This window comes from Lissotriton helveticus, chromosome 4_1, assembly GCF_964261635.1.
Source record: "Lissotriton helveticus chromosome 4_1, aLisHel1.1, whole genome shotgun sequence".
Lineage (NCBI taxonomy): Eukaryota > Metazoa > Chordata > Amphibia > Caudata > Salamandridae > Lissotriton > Lissotriton helveticus.
This window is the reverse complement of record NC_136063.1, coordinates 955913466-955936446: the sequence shown is the minus strand read 5'-3', so window position 1 is coordinate 955936446 and position 22981 is coordinate 955913466. Positions and strand designations below refer to the sequence as shown.

Here is a 22981-nt window from a genome sequence, read left to right as displayed (position 1 = left end):
TCGAACGTGCCCACTGCAATAGTTGGGTAAGGGAGTTGTCAGCTCTATGAGAAAGACTAAGTGTAAAGTAAGTGTCTCTACTTAGCATCTCCACATTAAGGAACAGGTTCCTCAACAATGGAATGTTGTTGTGTAGTTTCCACCCTCCAGTTGGAACTGATTTTGGAACAAATTTTGAAGGTGCTCTAATAGGCATTTATTGAATAGGTTTATTGAGGCATCAAAGAAGGGCAATTTTAAGTTATTTGTGAGGATTTTAGCCCCTTTCTTGTGGATTGGAATTAATATACTGCCTCTCCAAGAGGAGGGCTTCACATCAATGTGAAAGCACTCTCTAAACAGCACACAAATGATTATGCCTCATGAATTAGCATATTTATTTAATAGCGAAGCTGAATTTAATAATGTATGTAGAGAGGCGTGAGAGTTTCAGGTATTTTAGGATGTAAAATTCACAGGGGAAGTTAATACACAGGGGTGTGGTTTGTTGTGTTGGCAATAGGTCCTTCTGATTTACTGGTACTAGAAGCATACAGCCAAGTAGCATATTCTCACCAAGTTTTTCAGGAAGGGAAACTTCACAACTAGTTGTGTAAGAACTGGTGCTGTTTCTGAAGACTTGCCAGTACATTTTGTTGTTTTTATTCCGAGATACTTCTTTTAAAGTGCACCACAGCTTGTTTTTTTGAGCGGCATGTTGATCCTTTGACACGGTATTTTTTGACCAAAAATATGGCTGTTTTTATATGGTTAGCTTGGTGGTTATATGCTAATGCTAGATTATTTGCTTGTTCATATGAACGTTTAATTCTTTGTCTGTGGCCATATTGAGGCACTTGGGGCTGGGATGTGTCAGAGTTAAATTACTGTTGTATCATAAAAGGACTGCTTTTGACATGAAGTATTTAAACCATTCAATGATAGTAGTCGGGAGAATGCCTTCTGCACGCTATACAAAGACTGGAATCAGATTATCCAAGGTGAATTGTGATTTAGGAGACCAATAGATTGATCCCATTGTGTGAGCTACTAAGATATGGCCATGTATATAATTAAATTCAGGGACCTCTTCTATAGTGAGGGATAACTGGGGTGATAGTATTAAATGGTTGCTTAATTGAGCTGGATTAGGGTTTTAATATTTCTCCTGGAGAGTTCCCATCCCTGTGATGTTCCAACCTGTGAAGACCAGATTTTCGCTAAAAAAGAATTCAGAAATGGATTTGTTTTTACCATTCGGACCGTTTGGAAGTCAAGCCCAAAAGTTTGAGCTGTTAACTTGTTCCTTGAATGTAGCCATTGCATTTTTCATCACTCTCTTAATTCTTACAGACCAGACCGTTGGTTTGCACTGATTGCTAAGGATTCCGTTAAGGGTTCCCAAATATGGAGTGATATGCCCAGGAAACGATGGAGACTGTATAGTATCAAATCTTGCGAAATTAGGTATTGCATTGAAGCCCACTATTCTCACTTGATTAACATGAGTGAAATAGGAAGCATCTAATGAACTGAACAGATTCAGTAAGAAGTCTGGTACATTGGAAGTTGTGAGCTTAAGTGATCCCGGAAATAAATCTGTAATAGCGATTTAAACTGATATGCCCCTAGTACAGGATAAATTACGATAAGAAGATTTTTTGTCTATTGTTCGTTCTTCTTGATTGTGTTAGAGAAGGGTTGGTAATGTTTTGGGAGATGGGCTCACCTTACACAAGCTAGTCAACTTTGCATGGTGCATGAGGGTAGTTTGTGCGTAGTAATGTTTAAAAATGTTGATTTCTACTGTTTCTTGAGGTTGCTATCTTCTCTGGTTTTAGAAAGAGTTAAGGCCACACTAGAATTATTTGCTGATTCTGTTTCCTCACATTGATTTCCTGGTGTTTGTAACTGAATGGGCTGTCTACATTCTTAGGGTGCTTATTTGAACCTACTCTGGCTTTTACACAGAGTGGGTATATTTTTACTCTGCAGTGGAATTTGGATTAATTGGTACCACATCTCTTTTAATTAAATGAAGAGGCAGCTCCTAAAACAGGCTTTTTAATGAGTATACAATATCTTACATGCTTTTGTTGTTTCTTGTAGATATTCCTATAATATCGCTCACTTTGAAGTATGATGCTGTTGTTTATTCAGACTGCGACAGGTCAAAAACCGCAGTTAATAACAGGACACTCCTCAGGGAGCCAAAAGACAGAGGATACAAGTCATGCACAAGCTGAAAAAATGATACAGCAATCGTGGTCAATATCACTGCCACTGCCGGATGATAAAAAAACACTATACTACATGTCAGAGGACATAAGTCATGCACCAGCCGAAAAAATTACACAGCAATCGTGGTCATTATCACTGCCACTGCCGGACGATATAAAACCACAACAGCAAAGCCCCGGACACCAGCCCAGCACCAGGTACACCAACCGCCAGAGCTCGAAATCCAAAGTAGGACCTGCCACAAGCAAACAAGGAAGCCCAACCATCGGACTAATCCAGGTGGCACAACATTTAGGGAGGAACAAAACGAGTCATTCGTCAGGAACAGTAACTACCATCATGAGATAGTCCTCACCCCGAGATTCTATAGCATGGGTTAGATTGACATTTTGAACAGGTGCAATATTCTTTGCCTTTTTAAGCACCCTCCGTGCTAGACAAGCTACAAACAGGGGACATAGAGTGGGTGAGATTATTGAGCATGAAGGGTGACACACACAGCAATTCAACAGTATTAGGCTTGAAGAAAAAGGAAACCGCACAAGCCATTTTGAACAACTCCATACAGCTCGCAGAGTGGGGCATCGATGCTCAGAATCTTCCCAAACCAAAATACCCATACATGCTTGCTCCAGACAAGGGGGACATGGGCCCCTGGTCAGTCCTGCAGGGGACAAATAGATCAGGACTCCCCGAGAATACAGGGAAGAGACATAAGGACTACACAGGAGTCAAGATCGCATGTCAAAACAACCAAAGGGTTATTAGTGCCATCCCCTCCCTCTTGGATCAATCCGCAAACTGGGGAAGAACACAGAATTATTCTTAACAACAGCAAGTCCAGGCCTGGCAGGAGTGAGACCAAGGGAGTACCTTTTCCTAAGAAGAACTTAACATTAATTTCATGGAACATCGCAGGGAGCAGCAAGATCGCAGAGAATAATAACCTGAGGCGATTCCTGGAAACAGGAGACATACTCTGCCTCCAAGAGACCTGGGCATTATCCAGCACACCATTGGCAGGGTTCTATTAAGATCATGTGCCAGCAAATAAGAAGAACCTCTTTGGTCGCCCGTCCGGCGGTCTATCAGTTTATATAAAACATGTAAGCCCCTTCGTAGTGACTGGTATAAACCTACATTTACCTGAGCTGCAAGCCCTACAAATCGAAGGTCTGAAACACACACTACAGCCAATGCGCCTCCTAATAATAAACTGCTACGTCAGTAGAGCACAAACCACCATGAAAGATCAGTTGGAGGCATTGACAAGGGAAATAGACAGCCTCCTAAACAAATATAAAAATCATCAAGTAATCTTAGCCGGGGACTTTAACCTGAAGGACCTCGACAATACAGCATCCCCATATCGAGGGACGGGAAGGGCCGCACCATTTCATGACTTATTCGACAATCATAAGCTATCTTCAACGTACGCTGTGAAAGCAAGATACTCGAATGACGGGAGACTACAGCCGACCTTCCAGGACATCTCGAGGATCGACTGTATCATGGTCAGCGAAGTTATGGCGGCCAGTCTGGAAGATTTTACAGTCAAGAGCAGGTCGGAAAGCGATCACAGGCCACTAATAGCAGTGTTCAAGCTAGAAGTTCCAGTGGCCCTTAAGTTCCAAGCCATCAGAGAGTCCAGAGGGGACGAAAATTACAGCCTCCTAAGGAGATGGCCAGACGAGACAGGAGCAACATTTAAAAACTGGCTGGACCTAAAACTGGAGGAGATCCCAGCAATTCCGTCTTCACCGATAAAAATATGGGAGACCGTAGTTGATGAGATACAAAAAGCTTGGGCCATCCCCAGCCACAATGCTCCAGGCCCAAAAAGAAAATAACAGCTGGAAGTATCTGTCCAACCAAGGACATACGCGAGACCAAACGCTTCTTGCGTAAGGAACTAGTAATAAAGAAAAGAGGGGCAGACAAACAGATGGGATATCGATTGCATCATTGAGGGCAGCACTAAGAAAGAAATGGTGGGAACACAAAAATGCTCACTTGGTGAGGGAATGGATCAAAGTTTTCTCCCTGCTCAAACAGAAGAATTCGGCAGGATTATTGAGACACATAAACCGGCTAAGCAGCAGAGGTGCTCAAAGAGAAAACGGGGTGGCAGAGCAAGATTGGCTGGTCCATGTAAAGCAGCTATATTCAATTGCTCATGTAAACACATGCAGTACTGAAGATTCTAACTGTGGGGTGGACTGTCTCCACCTAACAAGCGCAAAGATTGAAGAAAAAACCTTTAGCCCCCGAAATCCTTCTGAGGGACTGCGAGACCGGGCAGAGATGTGCCGTACCCTGTCAGCCCAGATAAATCCTCGAATGGTTATTAAGATATTTAAGAACATGAAGAACGATGGGGCCCCTGGACCAAACGGGAAACCCGCCCCGGTTTTTAAAAAGGCCCCCGACTTTTGGGCATCCATCCTCACTCCTCTTTACAACCATTCCTTAACGACAGCAATAATCCCCGACACATGGAGAGGCTCCATATTAGTCCCAATTTTTAAAAAGGGAGATCGTTTAAGCCTTCGAATTATAGGCTCATTGCTCTTCTTGACATAGAAGCCAAGGCCTACGCTCGCCTCATACTGAAGGACCTGGAAACATGGGCCGAAGGAAAAAGTATTATACACTGCTATCAGACTGGCTTCAGACCACAAGCATCGACAATGGACAATATCCTAGCGTTCGCGCACATAGCAACTGAAGCAATAAAGAAGAAAAGCCCTCCCCTCTTCTGTTGCTTCATTGATTACAGGACAGCATTTGATAAAGTGGTGCGAAACAGGCTATGGCGGAAACTAGAAAATTGGGGCGTTCCACCAAACCTACTGAAGGCAATCAGATCACTTTACGATGGCACCTGGGTGAGGGTTAAAACCAGCAGTGGTACAGTGTCCCCCAAAATAAAAACAAACAACGGTCTGAAACAAGGATGCGTGCTGGCGCCCATCCTTTTTAACCTGTATACGGCGGATTTGGGGGATGCCTTGAAAGGCGCCAGCCTAGTAGCGCCAAAATTAGGCAGCATGAGGCTGCCGGTCCTACAATATGTCGACGACAAAGCCGTAATGGACCACAAGAGGGTGGGCCTACAGAGAGCCCTAAATGCGTTGAATCAATTTAACAAAGATAACAACCTTCTAGTAAACCAAGGAAAAACTAAGGTTGTCATTTTTGGGAGCTATCATCTAAAAAAGAAAGCACAGTGGCTAATGGGAGATCTGCAGATCAGTACAGTGGTAGAGTATAATTACCTAAGGGGTTTGGTTTACGGAACGGGCCAAGGCAAATGTCCATCTGAAACAGCAGTCGTCCAAGGCCAATAAGGGAATATTCCTGTTAAAGCAACTGAGCTTACATCTGATAAGCCCCACGGCCGGACCAATATTAACTGCCTTAAAAGCAAAATTACTGCCAGCCATTAGCTATGGCCACCAGGCTTTTCTGGGGTCGCAGGATGTCCTTCTTACCGCAATCCAAGCCAAAGCATATAAATCAGTCTTTTCTATGTCAAGGTCGGCAAGAAAGTCAAGACTAAGATTGGAGCTAGTCAGACTTGATGTGCCAAGGGGAGATCATAAAATTATACTTAAGGATTTTAAGGGCACCAACAAACTCCCTAAGATACCAATTGAGAGCCATCTTTGAAGGGGCAAGATCAGCATGGCACACCAGTCTTGGCAAAGTACTCAAGATTTTTAAGATCGAGGAAAAGAGCATACCTCTGCCAGAAATCCCACTGAATGCATGGAAAAAAGCCATAAACAGACAGGTTTGCAAAATCTCATTTGAACTGGACCTTAAATTCCTTGACTATAGCCCCCACCTAGACCCGCTGAACAGTTCCTACACGGTAGGCAAGGCACAACCCTACCTGAATGAGACCCTGACACCACAAGCCAGAACCACAATCCTCTCTAAGAGACTGTGTACTCTAGGAATCACTGAATTTAACCCCACATGGGCTCGCAATGGGGAAAATACAAGCTGCAGACTGTGCCCCTACACGAGAGAATCCTGGCTTCAACTTTTATGCTGCTGCCCCTCCCTCACGAACGAACGTCGTCGATTTCTCCCCCCAGTCTGTATCATCAAGGGAATCAAGACATGCCGCGAAGCATCAGCCTTGTGCTTTTCTAGAATAACCACAATGACCTTGGCGAGTCTTGGGAAATGTATTCATCTGATTAGAATGGCTTTAAAGGCAGCAAACGATCACAAACAAACCAGGGCCACCAGCGAGGTATAATAAGGGGGTCAATGCAGCCTCCCCTCAAAATGAGGGAAGAGCCATGATCCTATCCACCCGCCCTACAGAAATCACACCACATCAATGGCTCGAAACGGAAGGGACAAGGAGAACGATACACAGACGGCTGTAGGAGAAAACTGCCAAGGCCTATGCAGCTGTCTAAGAAACTTGGTGCAAGGACTTATGATAAAGACCTGGTACTGGCGGTGCGAGTGGGTGCAGCGGAGAGGAGATATAATACTTGAACAAAAAAAGTTTTAACCAGCAGTCTTTATTGTTTTAATGTGACCATTTTTTACTCACTAGTTTTATTCTTTCTTACTGTAATGATTTTAATTAATTGAACAGCTAATAAATTAATTCATTATATTCAGACTGGAGACTTAATCTGAGGGCACATTGTATTCTGTGATATTATATAATTTTATTCTGTGGGTAATTTGAGAATAACTGATTAGTTACTATTAAAATCAGTGTCTCTGTTTAACCAGTCACATAAGATAGAATTAGTGGCACAGTGTTTTTGATACCACATAAAGCTTGGACTATAGCTGTCAATAAAAGACGACCCCAGAAGTGTAAGAACAGAGCAAAGAACTAACTCTAGTGCATGGATGGACTTGGATATTAATTAGTTAGTGTTTGGAGCAACAATATTGTGGTCCATGTGAAACGAGGGAAAGTCAGTCTGGTGATGTGAAGTGAGAAAATAACGATGAAATAGGAGAGAATTGAGCTTTCTCAGCAAAGGACAAAGATCTTTGAGACAGAAGAAACACACTATTGACAGACGATCTTTCAAATGTACAGCAGAAAAGAACTGAAGTATGGAGTCAGTAGGAGCATGGAAGGGTGGAGTTTAAGATGTTACCTTGAGTGAAACTCTTTGCTGATATGTTCTGGTGCCTCCTCTGTGACGCAGGACATCTCATCAGTCGACTGGAAAGGATACAGTACATAGAAGTCCCAGCCCCTATGCTATACATACACAAATATCTGCTCTTCCAACAACTATCTGCTCACCAGCCCAGCATTCAAGTTTCAGTGTCATGACAGACTTTTTGTTGGTCAGGTTCTCAGCAAAGCAACCAACTGCGCTTTCAAATAAGTACTCCCCTGTCTGTACTTCAGGAAAGGCATGAATACCTACCTCTTCATAGAACAAACCTTCCTCGCTGTTATTTACTGGTCCTTGTCTGGAGGCAAAATAGTATTGCGGAAAGGTATGAAAGAAGGTATATAGATAATATAATCCTGCGACACATTAGGGCTCACACATCTGCTGATCTTAAAACCAATACATCACCCTCGTTCATGCAAAGAGACAGGATACTATAAAGATGAAATGTGTAATTCCTTTACGTTTTTCTTAAGAATACATTCGATACGAGCAGGATTAAATGATCAGACAATATGCCCATCATACAATGCATTTCAACTTTCCATTGATGTATAATATAGAGTCAAGTCAGCCATAAAAGTAACCTATCCAAAGCAATGAGCTTCATTACCTTTATTCCAGCGTTTCTCAGCATCTCCAGAGTAGGCCTGACATCAGCCTGCAGTTGGTCCTCAACTCCAGTCAGACACAGCAATTCCATTTCCCTCTCCAGGCTCTCAACCACAGCAGCCACCTTGAGTGATCTGTCATGTATGCTTAGCTTTGCTTGGTTATATCGATTCTGTTAAAAAAAAACACACATTTTAGAGAAATTGTCATTGTTTCACAGCAGGATTTACTTCTAATGTGAAATCTAAAAGCTGTTAGCGAGATACTTTGTCAATGTGTTTTTTTGGGGAAGGGTGGAAAAATGGTTTCAATCATCATTTGGTTGGCACGAGTGGCTCCTAAAGTGGACAATCTTCAATTCAAAATCATTTTAAAAGATTTTGTTAAGCACACCTAAAGAGGAAACACCTCTAAGGGCTTGATAACAAGCTGAGCAGTGTAGGAGAGCCAGAAGTATCGAGTCCAGTCGATAATTGCTCCCCTGCTCTATCCAATTATAAGTTAAACAAGCCAGAATGGGAAATAAATATAAAGACACATTGTTTCTCGGCCATGTTCCACATAGTTTTCTTGATTTTTCTTTTTAACCATTCTCTTTAACAACTGCTGTAAATATGTGGAAAATGGTAGAGGGTGGTCATGGCGGGAGGCAGGGTGGGGCCAGTCAATCAGAAATGTGTGTGTGTGTGTGTGTAAATGTGTTGGACTTGTAAAGCGCACAGCTGCCGTAAGCGTCCCGGCGCTGGAGACCGCTGGGGAACCCGTCCTGGCTTTCCCTGTGAGATGGTCCCTTCTGGGTATCTCCAAGGTGAAACCAGGCATCCCCGGCGTCTGTGGGGGGCCGTTGTAGAGATGAGGCAAGCTTAATGCCTAGAGTTGCCGAGTGTGATCCCTGGTTAGAGTAGGCACCGAGGCGAGAATTGTCGAGTCCGCTGACCCTGGCCCACGACCCTGCCGCGTCGGGAATTGAAACCTGGTCCCGGGCCGTTCTCTGCTTCCGGGTCTGCCACCTCTAACCAGTGAGCCACACCACTCCTGGTTGCTTTCCACCACAGGTCTATTCCTCTGGCCCGGTGCACTAGGTGCTCGGTGCTGTGGAGATGGAGGTTTAAGTAGATGTGAGTGTGAAGGGATTGGGATGCCACAGCCAGAGATTTAGAGTCTGGGCAATCGACAGCTACCCTATTATGTTTGCAGGGTTGGGAGCGTGACTGTGTTTCGCCTCTATCCACATTCCTTGTACAACCTCCTGCTAGGTATTAGTGGGTACAGACTGGTACATGTTCAAACCAGGTCTGGTGTGTTCAGAATGCATTTATGAAAAACAGAAATTCAATACAGCAACTCTGGATCACATTTTGCATATTAACTTATGGCACAAGCATTGATTGCATTCCAGGTTGTGGACACTGAAAGAAGAAAGGGTTTAAGGTTCACCCGTTTACTCTAAGCAGTGTCCCATGAGTAAGTGTTTGTAAAATGTTTACTAGTTACGTTATGCTGGGATGAATGCCATTCCTTATCATGATATCAGACCAATCCAAGCTCCTTTGAAGTCAGACTACAGAAGATACTCAAGAGAATGCAGGTTTGACACTTTATCTTGGTCTGGTTTTAAATAATCCAATGTCTTAAATAGTTCTGCTGTGAACACTACACATTCTGCACTCAGTCACATAAACCTTACTGAGAAAGGATTTCCCCCAAAAAAGGGTATCCAAACCCCCATTAGTGAAACTGGGCTATCTTAATTTGCTTTCTGAAAACCGCCCACTCATCCGTGAAGGTTTTGTGGCACTGACAGCAGAGTCATGGACTGGTGTCCAGGCCAAAGACCAAGCATAGATAGTGAACAGAGGGTGGGACGGGGCAGAACCCCGACGAACCCTGCATCCAAGAGGACTACGGCTAGAGTCAGAGGGAAGTACTGAGACACCCTAGAACTGATCGGAGAGAAAGAAGCAGCTCAGAATGCCTTCAGAGATTTTGCACAGCATGGATCTTAACACCGGAAACAAAACAGTGAATGATAAATTATGAGACCAACATGAACTTTCTTATAACATACACTGTAAGTGTATTGCCAGCATTAACGCACATGCGGTAAAATACAAGTTTTTAATAATAGAAAGAAAAATGAAGAGGGCAAAACGCTTGCCACTGACCTACTTTGCCTCCCGTCACTTTCTGAAAGGTCATAAGATCTGTTGTAGCTTGTGCTTTCTTCAACATTCTCAATTCCACTAACTTTAATGGATTTTAGTACCAAAGCTATACAAATAGAAATTAGTTCAAGAAAATGTTAATGTGCAATTCTCAACAAATAGCAATATAGATATCTTACCTCAAAATCTTGATAATGTTCCTCTGTTAATGATTTCTTAGAAACAACAAGTGTCCTCAAACCTTCTCTCGCCATGTTCCCACACTAGAAAAAGTGCAATCATAAATTAATGCCAACGTTTTTTCATGCCATGCGAGGAGAATATATAAAGTGAACTCTCTTCAGTGGGTTTAGTTTTAAACTAGTAGTGCTTCGCTCCTTTCTACTATTTTGTTAGCTCCAGTCACAAAGCCCTAAAAAAGACCACCCTTGCGCAGCACGAGTGAAGCGGGCCCCCACACCAGTCCATGCCAGGTACCCACCAAGAGGTTTCTAAGTTCTCAACCCTCTAATGCCAACACCATGAAAGGAAGGCTCAAGCAGATGAGGAGATACATTGGAAGGCACGTCATATGGACATTAGGTAGGTGCTACAACTACAAGAGTCACTTTGGTGAGTAATCTTTACTGACTGAAACGTCTTGGAAACCTAGAAATGTACAGACAATATACAGACAAAACGAAATGGCCAAGCCACATACGTTCTTGAGCAAAGTTTGAACACAGTAAAAATCCAATCAAGAGTGTGTATCTGTTCAAGGGGTTTAGAGAAAGTGCTGAGTTGCTTGTGTATCAGCTGTGCAGATGGCATACACAGATCATGAAGCGTCATTATCTAGGGCCACCTTTGCTCTGACAGCATTGACGCAGATACCCTCAGGGGAACAAAGACCTCTCCGTGAGCAAGACAAGAAGCCATCCAGCAAACAAACATATGTAACTTTAGACCTGATTCTCAGACGAGGTTCTGAAACAGGCCAGCAGTTGTCACTAACAGGCAAAGGCATAGGAAGTTCTGAAAGATCTTTTTTTTGTGTGGAGTTTTATATAGCGCAAACTAGACCAGAAGGTATCCGAGCACTTTACATGAGCATCAGTTACGTTACAGACAGACACATTAATTTTTTGTTAGGCACACTGTGGATAGTTGATTGTTTGCCACATATGATGATGATAGAAGTATATAGAGGCAAATCTCCTGATTGATTTGGATAAGTAAAGGTTCTGCAGCCATGGACAATCAACATAACATTCATGTTTCATAATGAATGGGGGAGGTGTACCAGCCAATCGCTTAAAACAGACATTTGGATTTAGAGATTCTGGCTGCTACTATGGCTGGCAAGTAGGTCCTGTAGAACTCCATAAGGATACCGGACACAGTGGGAAATACTAGACACAATATTATTCAATCAACAAAAAAGTCAGTTACTCTCTTCCAAAGGCTCAAGTCCAAGGTTAAGAGATCCGAAACGTCCTGGACAGAGGGGATAAACCAGACTTACACACTGTCCTTGTGGATCCACTTGGAAACAAGAGGGGCTGTAAGAAAGGAGCTAAAGAACAGGTGGTTGAAGATGAATCTGTGATTCCAGTAACCTGCCAAAGAGAAAGGCAGGAGAAAGCACTTCATGTTTTCCTCCTGTACAAATAGGTCTACGTTTAGACTGCCTCACCTCAAGAATGGGTAGTATCATGTATACAATCATTTATTTCACAAACTTGATTATTGTTTCTTCTCTTTCTGTATTTGTTTTAAAAACAATCAACCATTATTGCAAACAAAAAAAGTGATGGGAAGGAGACCCCATCTTGGTAAAACATCCACTCATGAAGAGAGTGAACAAGGATGCTCTCGGACAACATATGGAAAAAAAAGTCCATCATGCTTGTTTATGAAAAAATTATCTGAAGTGTTTTCCAGGTAGGCCCACATGTTTTGACCACAAGTGAAGGTGGAATATCATCAGGTTCAGTGAATATAGCGCTGAGCTGCGGAATATTAACGTGGGAGCTTCGGTCATGAAGGGACAACAAAGCATTTTTCTTCAGGCATCCATCCATACTCTGACTCTGTGTGGCAGATGGCCAAATAACAGACTTGGGAGTGCAGCAACTACAATTCTATATTAGCTCGAATATGTTCTGGTAAAGGAAAAAAACTGGATTTTGGGTCTGACTCCTGTGGCGCAAAAAAAGTAAGATGCGGATACGTCATTCTCATGAAAATCTTGCCAGAGTGACACCTGCGCAAAGGAGGCCCTGTGGTCAAACATATTCTGCAACAAATACAGTTTCCTTTATAAATGAACGCTCTTGGGTGCGAATAACAAAATGTGATGGATAGAATGCTTGACTAAATCAAAACCACTGACATTTCACAGTTTGTTTGCTTATTGTAAAATTACAGCGAGGGATCAACTGTATGCAGATAAGTTATGAGGCCACTGCTAAATTGGCATTATATTGCGGCCCATGCCTCACCAAACAGGAACACAACAACCCTAGAACAGTTTCAGCCCCTCTGGATTTCATCAGTGGGGGCAGCTTGAGTACTTAAGGTATACTGTAGGATGGAATCCAAGTCTCAAAAAAGCCAGATCACTTACAATACCAAAAACATGATAGATGTTAACCCCGAATTAACCTTTAATAAGTGCCATTGCACACTGTAGCAGAGTGTCCTGCATTCTGACCAAAAGAGGATGAGGGCTCACCAGGAAGCATGCCGAATGGATGGGAGGCGTTCAAAGTGGCGGTGTGTGATGCCTGCATTGAATAAGTTGTGGGTGCGATGCCAGGGGAAACTAGTGCCTATTGGAGAAAGCATGTACTCCTTAGACGTTTGATGCATGGCAGACGAATGCCTCCGTGGGGAAAAGTGCTCCAAGAGAGACAAAGATGCATATAATCCCACTTCTACACTGTGAAGCGGAATGGGAGGGGTGATAAAGCTGGAAAGATGCTGGCACGGCTCTTATGTGCCAGCATTTCCTGATTAGAAAGACAAAGGAACTGTGATCCATTATTAAAGTGGGATTAATACATTTGTTCACAAAATATTACTTTGTTTTTGCCTTCTTTATTTCCCATAGCCAGTTCTGTTCTGTTACCAGCTGAGTTAATTTCTGCAGAAGTCGTTACTGGGCTGACACCGGAACAGAAGGAAATGTAGGAAGCCTCGCTTACTTTGACAAAAAGGAGAGACCTATCCTAATGCTAGGCACAAACAGCTTCAAATGGACTTTCAGTGGAATTTAACATTAAACACAAAAATAAAATGGAACCTAGAAGCACTCACTTATATAACTTCGCCAGAATAGAGCAGAAACTCCTGAGCCCTTCTCCACCACCCCTAAAAAAGAGGCCATAGTAATGGTTCTACCGTAGCCTGATTGGGAACCTCGAGAGAGGACCGTGTACCATGCACTGGTCATGTTAAATCCGGAATATAAGATGCATGGAAAGCTTTTATCTAACAGATTACTGACCACATAACCAACCCTTGTGCATCCAGACCAAAATAACTTTCTTCCATCACACATCACCTCTCCTCTGTGACGTCTCTAGGCATTGAGAAAGCCTTTGACACTCTGTGATGTGGAGATTTATGGTACTAAGTGCCATAAACATTGGCCCAGAGATTCTTGACAGAACATCTTTCAAGGACACCGACCCAGTGGCACAAATTCGTACTAGTCTGGTAATATCTCAATTGTGCACCGAGCAAGTACTAAGCAAGGTCAACACCATTAAAAAGGGCCTTTGTGTTGAACATGGAACAGTTGGCTTGTCGTTTTCAGAGAGAGTGCTTTAACAGGAATGCAACAATACGTTTCCTCACAAGAAGGAGATATCTTGTTTTATATTAAAGAACAGGTCTGGCCCAGGCGAAAAATATGGTAGACAATTGTGTCCTCTATGAACTTCAGGTTAGTTGGGACACATCCCTCTCAGAGTAGCATCAGCCACTGACACTGAAGTTTAGCCACCAAGTCCCTTACGATGGGTTCTCACCATGGCTGAGTATTTGAGGGACAGGATTTACCACACAGAGCTAATTTGATCTTTGAAATCTCAAAAATGACGTAATGCAACCTACAGAACAGTGGCCTTATCCCTAATAGGATGAGTAGCTCTAGCGAAAGTGGTGATGTCCAATTGCTTTACCATATCTTGAACATATTGGTTATTCTCACCCACATTTTTTAAGAGACTTAGGCGAATTGGTATTGGCTTTTGTCTGGAATGATGGTAAACAAAGTGGATATACTTCATTTGTGTTCTCATGATGCTGGTCTGGGCAACCCAGATTTGGAGCTATACTATTTAGTGGCACTGCTACAGTATAAAGTCTGATCACTGGCAGAGGACCGCACACCTGAAAATGAATTCCTTGACGGGCATTATGGATGAAATCCTAGCTGCAGTTCTTTCTGGTGGAGCCACTCAGTTCACAAACCAGTTCTTCACTTTGGTTTGAATGCGCCCAGCAGGTACGCCAAGCAGGCATGTCTGTGGGGGCAGCTGTGAATCTGTTTGTACGCCCCCACCAACATTTTTGCCACCCCAGACATAAACGCACTCGTTTGGTGGCCAAACACTTTGCATTTAACAGAGAATCTTGCCTAATAAAGCCCTGGTCCCTAACTCTCATTCTCTTCCCCAACCCGGTTTTCTTCTCCCTCCAGCACAGGGGCACACCACACCCCTATAACAATAACTACCCAGCCGTACCGGACTCCTTGTTTTTTTTCGAATACAGCCTACCTACTTATCAGATGATCGGCTGTATTGCAGACCTCTTTTGCCATACTGACATCCGATACGAATGCATGCATTACCCATGCTGCTCGTTTCAGTGTCATAGTTTATTTAAAACCGTGATAAAAAAACTTGGTAAAAAGAAAACAACTATAAATCAGTTTACATTCCTACTATGTATTGATCTACGAAGTCTGTCCAATAGCCTTGCAATCTCAGGCATTTGCATGTCATATGGAGATATGTTGCATCCCATTTAGGGCACACCCTTGATTTAGTGGGATCTATTTTGTGTGACATGGCAGGTGTGACATACGCCCTGTGAAGGAAGTTAAAGTGGCTTAGGTGGAACCTGGCATTACTAGTGGCGGTGAGTGAGAAGATCAGGGCTTTGTCCCACTGTTGGTCCGTAAAATTTATTCCGCACGCCGACTGCCATTTTGCCCTCCCTTCAAACGTGGGTTTGTTAATGTCCACACTCATCTCCGTGTAAATTTGTGTTACATCCATGTATTTTCATAATGTCCCAATGATTAATGCCAAATTAGAGGATTTCTAAGTCAGGTGAAAATAGCAGCTGTTAGTCAGACAACAGATGGAAAAGGCTGCTAAGAAACATATTTGTCCACTGCAAAGAGTGAAATACATTTTAATTCCTTTCTCAAGACTGACTATATTTTAGTGGTTGTTATGAAAACCAACTCTTGATTGGATTTCAAGAAACGTTATACTGGGCTGTCCAAACAATTGACCCTGCAGCCTTAAATAGCCCTAAAGAACAGCAGTGAGTACTTCGGAGGAATGAGTCATTCAGAGCGCGTCACGTGTCTTCAAACATAGGCTCCTGGTAGCTTTTATAGTCAATCTCAAGATTATTTTCAATTATCCGCTGACAGGGAGAACTCCTCAATAGAGTGTTATAAAGATATGTTCCCTAACTGCTCCTATTGTACAAAAAGTCTAAATCTCATGGTAGCTACCCTATGTAAAAAGACAAAAAATGGAGAAGACTGTTTGCATGCAGCCCATCCCCCTACCCCATGAGAGGGAACTCCGTACCTCTTTCCTCCTTCTCGACAGGGCAGAAATCCTGAGGAGGAAGTGTGCATTAACGCTTTTCACATTTGTTCCTATTATCTCCATCTGTGATTTTCTTGTCAGAGAAATCCATTTGCCAGTCTGTACCCATGCCACGACCTTATATGTGTGAGGGAAAATCTTTTCCATCACTTTTTTTGAGACTAGATCTACTTATGCGAGTGGACTCAACATACAACACTCGGAAAGGATGTGAATACCCACAGAGTAGCAACTGTGTGTCTGCTCACTTCCTTGCTCATAGCAATCCTGTAACCTACTTTAAACGCAGATTGCCAGGGGTAGTAAATCCCACTCGCAGGTGTAAATATGTCCACAGATTCTGATATATGCCAATCAAGATCTTCCCGCCATGCCTGTTGATGGCATTCTTTGCCTACCTCAATTCAATTCACACGCTGTACAAAATGTCGTGAACGTGACCCTAACGTTGCAACATGAATTCAGCAGCAGCAGATGTTCTTCCGGTTTAGTTGCTTCTGTGACCTGCTGCGGAAGGTTGCAAATCGACGAGAGAAGGCATGTTCCATGACAGCGTGCTACAGAAATCGCGTTCATAATTTTGCTTTCCCTAAACAGTTATGAAGTGGAGGGAAGCAAGGGCTGAGAAAATAAATCGGCTGTATGGATGATGCCCTCAGATGTTATTACCAAGGTCAGACCATTCGTATAAACCAGCAGCCTCTGAAAATGAAGATTCCAGAGATTTTAAATCGGCGATTGACAATTCAAAACATTCGGGATAACGTTTGGACAACATTCGGGGACAAACACATTATTTCAGAAAGACATAGAGGCCTTTTATATTTGATACATCGCTATTCTAATTTTTTAATGCCAGATTTGTGAAATGTATTTTCAAATAATCTGGCACAGAAGACAAGTCAAAATGCAGCACACGCAATGCCAGAAAAGGACTGCAAAATGTGTGATGAAAAATCCATGCAAATAAAATAAACACTAGTCTTAACAATGAAGCAAACAAACAGCCTTTCAAAATGGAGAAAAAAAACGCCCGGATGCTATTATCCTGATGCAAGACACTTATCGATTTGACCTCATAACGCCAATAAATTAAACACGCATTTTATAATTAATTATACATCATTATCACCAAAAGTAATTTTTATGACATTGTTAGGTCTTCGGGGAGTTTAATTTATTCATGCTCTTGATTAAATCAACCTGCCCTGAAGCAGATATTGATTCATATTGCCAATACCATTATGAACATATGTGGTTTGATCACTTTATTGCCCAACTGTCTGCATGCAGTGTTTCATTAAGATGATTACCGATGTCTAACCTTCAGCACTGTGCATAATATTTAAACACATCCATCAGAAAAGTAGTCTCTGCAGATGGTACAGATCAGCAAACTTCAGTTTACCGCAAACATACTTCAGAAGATTAAATGAAAATGAGTATATCTAGGGGTGCTAGGCATGTTTCTTCCCTCTTGATAATTACCTAATATCAATGATAGTCAAGAAAGGAGCATTTGTATGTGGTTGTGGGAAAAGATCCGTTTTCATTTAATGCAAGCAACAATGTATTTTGAAATTAAAAATGTCTCACCAATTTGTTATATAAAGGGATAAAACATATATTTTTATATCTGACAAATAAATACATTGGAGGCACTTAGCTTCATCTCCCTAAACCACAATGTAGTAAGCAGGTTCTGACTATCAAAAAGGAAAACAGCGAGGCTTTGCAGTCAGGAACAGTTTAAGTTTAATTAAACAATAACAGCCTAGAATAGCAGTCATATCTCTTGCAGTTGGCATCGGAATTTGACTTGCATTAGGCATGTGGCATGCTTTATACTGTACAGAAGGATGCAATAAAAAGAAGGTCACCCTCCTTTGAGTAGGAAAGACTGGTACAATGGGCCATAAATTACTTGTCGGATGCTTGATCCCAACCTGATAGAAGGGGCCATAAATACCAACTGGAGGTCACATACTGAGGTGGTCCAGGTGGACAGTTGTGTTGTGTGTGTGTAATCTAGGGTGCCACTTACTACTAGGTACTGTTTGGGCTTTATCTGATGAATGCAACTGTCCGGTTGCTCTGGTATCGTGTCCTTGGGCAGAATGCAGACCCTCTGTTGAGCATTTTTTTTTTCTTCGAAGTTTTATATAGCGCAAACTTGACCCGAAGGTATCAGATATCAGAGTGCTTTACATGAGCACCAGTTTTGTTACATTCATTTTTGTTGATTAAGTGAATTGCCCAGAATAACAGGCTGTTGAGCGTCGTTGCCAAGACTCAAACCCGGTTCCCCAGATTTGAGGTCAACTGCCCTAGCTGTTAGGCTACATCCTCTCCTGTTTGTGTTTACATCCCTATGCTATCAGTATCTTATTTTTGGAACATCGAGGTTCAGTGCCTGGCCTTGCTTCTTTCTTCATCTTCCAGTGCGCGGGTGGTTCACCTCTCCTCCCTGAGTCTCCTAGCTACGTCCCGGTGTTTGGATATGCCTATCTTTGTCCTAGACCTAGCTGTACTCCCCCCACTGGGTGTTTCTTCTTCTGTTACTCCTATGCCCTCTGCGACTCCACCTTCGTTTCCTGAACAGGGAAGCTACAGCTTCCTTCTTCACGAGAGCTTGCAGGATCGCTATCTAGGACGGCTAAGAAGCACCCAGATAGCCAGTCTGCCTCATTTAACCCTGGAGGGGCTGAGGTCCCGCTCCACTGTGGTGTGCTGTGAGTTGGTTTCCTGTGCGGGTGGATTTGGACTGGGGCAGGCATAGGCTATGTGGAGTAGTTAGGGGTGAGGGTGATTGGGATCCCCTTTTAGTGGGAGATACCTCTGCTTCCACTATGGGGGGTGGCAGTAACCCAAGGCTGGTGTTGCAGGGGTAACCACGCACATGCCGGTGTACGGAGGATGAGGAGGTGCTGAAGCCTCGACAGTGGGTTAAGCTGCAAGGTCCCCTACTATCCTCTCTTCGAACAGAGTCCAGAGGAGAAGGGTGCCTCCCTCCTTTCCCTCTTATCTCCTTTATGTTTGATAATAATTGTGTGCGTTTTGGTATGCCCAATTATTAGGGGGTTGAATGTTCCCTCCTTAGGCCACGGGTGCATGTGTGCTTTGGTTTGCAAGTGCCACTCTTGGAAAGCTTACTAATTTTTGCCTTTCCGTTGGGTAAGGCTCCCTGCATGTGCTCCAGAGAAGTGCACATTTTGTGATTTGAAGGGCCATGAGAGGGGCGTGGGTGTGACCCTGAATAGAGGTGGTGTAGGCGTTCAGTGGTGCCCTGGTGGTCTGAATTTGGAGAGCTTCGAGTGGGAAGGTCCGCAGGCCATGTTTTGTTGGGAGCTAGAGGATAAAAAAGTACGTGGAAAAAAGCGGTTCACTTTCCAACCTGAGGCAATAGAATTGCAATCAAAAAGCACTTTTTACATATATAGAATCATAAACATTTCAGAGACAATAAAAGTTTGTTTTTTTTTTGCTTTACATCAGTACCAAACGTGGGCAGCTGCTGATGACAGGACAAAAAGGTGAGGGGTATGAGAGCGAGAAAATGGGAGGGGTAAGGCTCAGAGGTACAGGATTCAGTAACACAGACAGTAAGTCACAAAGAGGAAAAAAACAGTTGCACATGCACAAGGGGGAGCATGCATGTTCAATGCAAAAGACACTTTTTTAAAAGGACGATGAGCACACCTCAGAAGGTGCGCACAATGACAGAGAGTGCACATAAATGCAGGACACGTGAAGCAACCCTCAAGGAATCACGTGCACACAAGAGAGTGCGCGTCTTGGAAAACCCTTTGGGGGGCCCATGTGATGAAAACTAAATTAGTTACATTAAATCAATACGCACACAAGAGCAGAGTGCATGTACAACCTAAATTCACATATGGAGCAACCCTTAAAAAATAGTATTCACAGAAGAAATCACAAGTTTTTAGAACGGCGCGAATAGTGTAACAACAATCAAATTATGAGCATGTAGTCAATATGCACAAGAGAGCTGAGAATGTGCGTATTGACCAGAATGTACATATGAAGCACTCCTAAAGAATACCACGCACACAAGAGAACGTGCTTTTTGAGAGCAGGGTAAACAGTGGAACAACAATAGAATTATGAATAAATAGTCATCATCATCAACACTGTTTATTTCTGAATGCAAATTCATAAAACATACAATAAAATACAACAGATACTTCAAATGCGACAATAACAAAACACACATTCCAACATTTTAAAATGCAACTGGTGGATTCTCCTAGGATCACGTCCTTGGGCTGAATGCAGGCCCCCAACTGTACTTTTGTTTGTATTTATGAGTGTGTGCATCTGACTCGTTTCTTAGGCACTACATCCTGGGATCATATGTGATTTACTGCTGCAATTTTCCAGGTGTTGGAGGCTATTCCATATCTGGTGTTTCCATCACAGGAAGCCCTAGGGCTGGACAGAGGGCAGCTATGTTATGTTGATCTGATAAACGGTGACTCTGAAACTGTAATAAGTGTTTTACTGCGAATTTGGGTAGCATAAGCAACAGTTGCTCTGTGGTGTGCTGGACTCCTAAAAGCAGGACCTCTTTATAAATCGATCCGATGCTAACAACACAATTTCTAACCTTACATATCAAAATAAGGAACATGATGTCACTTCACTGTTGTATTCTCAGTTTTCCAAAGGTTTTTTTGGAAGGATTTTCACTTCGCATATCTTTAGGTCATTACTTTTCTAGCAGTTTGCCCCACTGGCACATCAAATACAAGAATAAAGCTCTTTACAAGCCGGGTGAAAAATGCTAGTCAAAAAAGAGCCCACATCAGCAGGGACATCCATTGTGCCAGCACAGAGGTCATACTTACAGCTCTTCACAAAATGCTTATCAGAATAATGTGCTGTGCATCAACATAGGTTTACAATGCAAAGTTCTAGCTTTCTATCCATGAACTTGAGACAATAAAGATATACTTGGGAAGGAATCTAATACAGCGCATAAAACGTATGTGGTAAAATAGATGGTTTTGATTGATAACTTCCACCAACCTAAAGAACAGGGATGGCCACAAGAACAGTAATTAGGTAGTGGGTGTCCGGAATAATATGTGAAAGAATGTAGGTCAAAATAATTGTGAAAATTGGGATGGTGCCTGGTAGGGGTGTAAGGCTATGACTCACACTTTTGTTGTTATGAAGGCTATGACTCACACTTTTGTTGTTATGTAATTTATATAAAACTGAAAATAATCACAAAAAAGTTAGGTACTGGGAGATCACAGTACAAGATCGATGTCCTTTCAGTTCCCATGTTTTAAACAACGTAATTAAGTAAAGAAGGAGCACAAAACTGCAGCGTTAAATTGCTTGCACTTGCCGAGCAAAATCCTGCAATATCAGCCTTACATTAGACCTCATATGTCATGACGGGAGCCATCCTCCGGAGCACACGTTTTGTGCACCTGAGGGAACTGGTAGAGGTTCAACCTGAGGTGAGCTCTTGGATCCCTGGTCGCAGCAGCTTTCTGTGGCTAGGGAATAACCCTGCTTAATCATTCCTTCCTTGTGCCTGACATCATTCCTGTGACTACTCTAGGTATTCACGATCTAATGTTTACTTTCTGTAAGAGACTGAACACGATGAGCAGGGTTCCCTCTTTTCTCAGACTGGTCCCTTCTCAGGTCTGTCAGATCCGGAGTGGACCCTTGCAATCCACAAAATCAGGAGTCACCCATCCAATCTCATCTCATGACACTGAGGGCAGCTATGGGGTTCTGCTGAATTTCAGCCTGCGGGATGCAGCTGCCTCCGAAGTACTGTGCTGTACTGTAGGAGCATGGCACTGGTACATGCTCTCCCTTCTTTGCTTTGACCACTGTGGAGTACAGTCCTTGTTCTAGAAGGTCAAAGGCGTCCCTCACTGAATCACTGCTGAGTTTGTGGGAGATTCATTTTGGAAAAACATTTTATGGATGCTGAGACAATTCATTTAATGTTACTACACTAAAGGTTTTTAGACTTGTCCTGTTTCCTGATGTTTGCCTCATATTCAGCAGTAAAGAATATCTTGGTAATCTCCAAGTACATAAAACATACTGATAAAGCTGTAACGCATGACTTGAATACTGGCTCTTTTGCCATGCAAATTCGACACTGAACAGAAATTGTAATTTATATCGAAAATAGGCATTTGTGCATATGGACAGAGAAATGGGTTCAACAACTGTTATTTCACATTTCTAGCGAGTTGAAGGCTATGATTGAGGATATGATCCTTAAGGTGCTAGCTGCGCTTGGACCTCCACTAGGCTTAGTTCCATCAGGGCCCCACACATTCTAGATAAGGTCAGAAAAACCTCAAAAACAGTTTCGGACTGCCTTGATCAACGCAAGATTCCTCCAGAAACATGACCGTAAGGTTTCCACTTATTAAACAACGAGGAACTGGATGCCCTCTTTCTCACAGAAACCTGGCTATCAGCATCAGCCAACCCCACACGGACTACTGATATTCCTCCTAATGACAGAATTCTGAGAAAGGACTGCGAAATAGGTAGGGAGCGGCATTAGTGTGTAAGAAGGAACACCAATGCTCATCCTTTGCTCTTGAGGGCCTAGAGATGGCGGAGGCACTTGGCTTCTGTCTGTCCCTTACATCCAACCAGTCTCTTGCAGAGGTCCTTCTCTACCATCCCCCAGGTCCAGCCAGCCCCTGCTTGCGCTCGTTGAAGTGTGCATTAGACCCATAGGCGATAAGGTATGCCCATTTCCTAGTGCTAGGTGATTTTAATGTCCACTTGCACAATACCTCTGGGCACAAGGCCACCGCACTTTTAGAAATCATGAGTTCTCTCTTCATGAAACAACAGGTCTCTGACCCCACTCACCAAGCTGGCCATACCCTTGATCAGGTCTTTTCTAACGTGAAACTAGTGGTTTCTCAATCCACTGCTCTTCCATGGTCAG

The 22981-nt window shown here is 42.9% G+C and overlaps 1 protein-coding gene across 2 annotated transcripts in view; it reads right to left on the bottom strand.

Annotated features, from left to right (window-relative positions):
- The window catches only part of ATP9B (ATPase phospholipid transporting 9B), a 2445811-nt gene that overhangs the window by 138918 nt on the left and 2283912 nt on the right, over positions 1-22981 (bottom strand). For both annotated transcript variants that reach the window (XM_078687568.1, XM_078687569.1), the window contains exons 18-19: positions 10351-10434; positions 8008-8178 (exon numbers count right to left, since the gene is read on the bottom strand). In XM_078687568.1, the coding sequence (XP_078543694.1) occupies positions 8008-8178; positions 10351-10434 (255 nt within the window). The remainder of the gene's footprint in view (positions 1-8007; positions 8179-10350; positions 10435-22981) is intronic.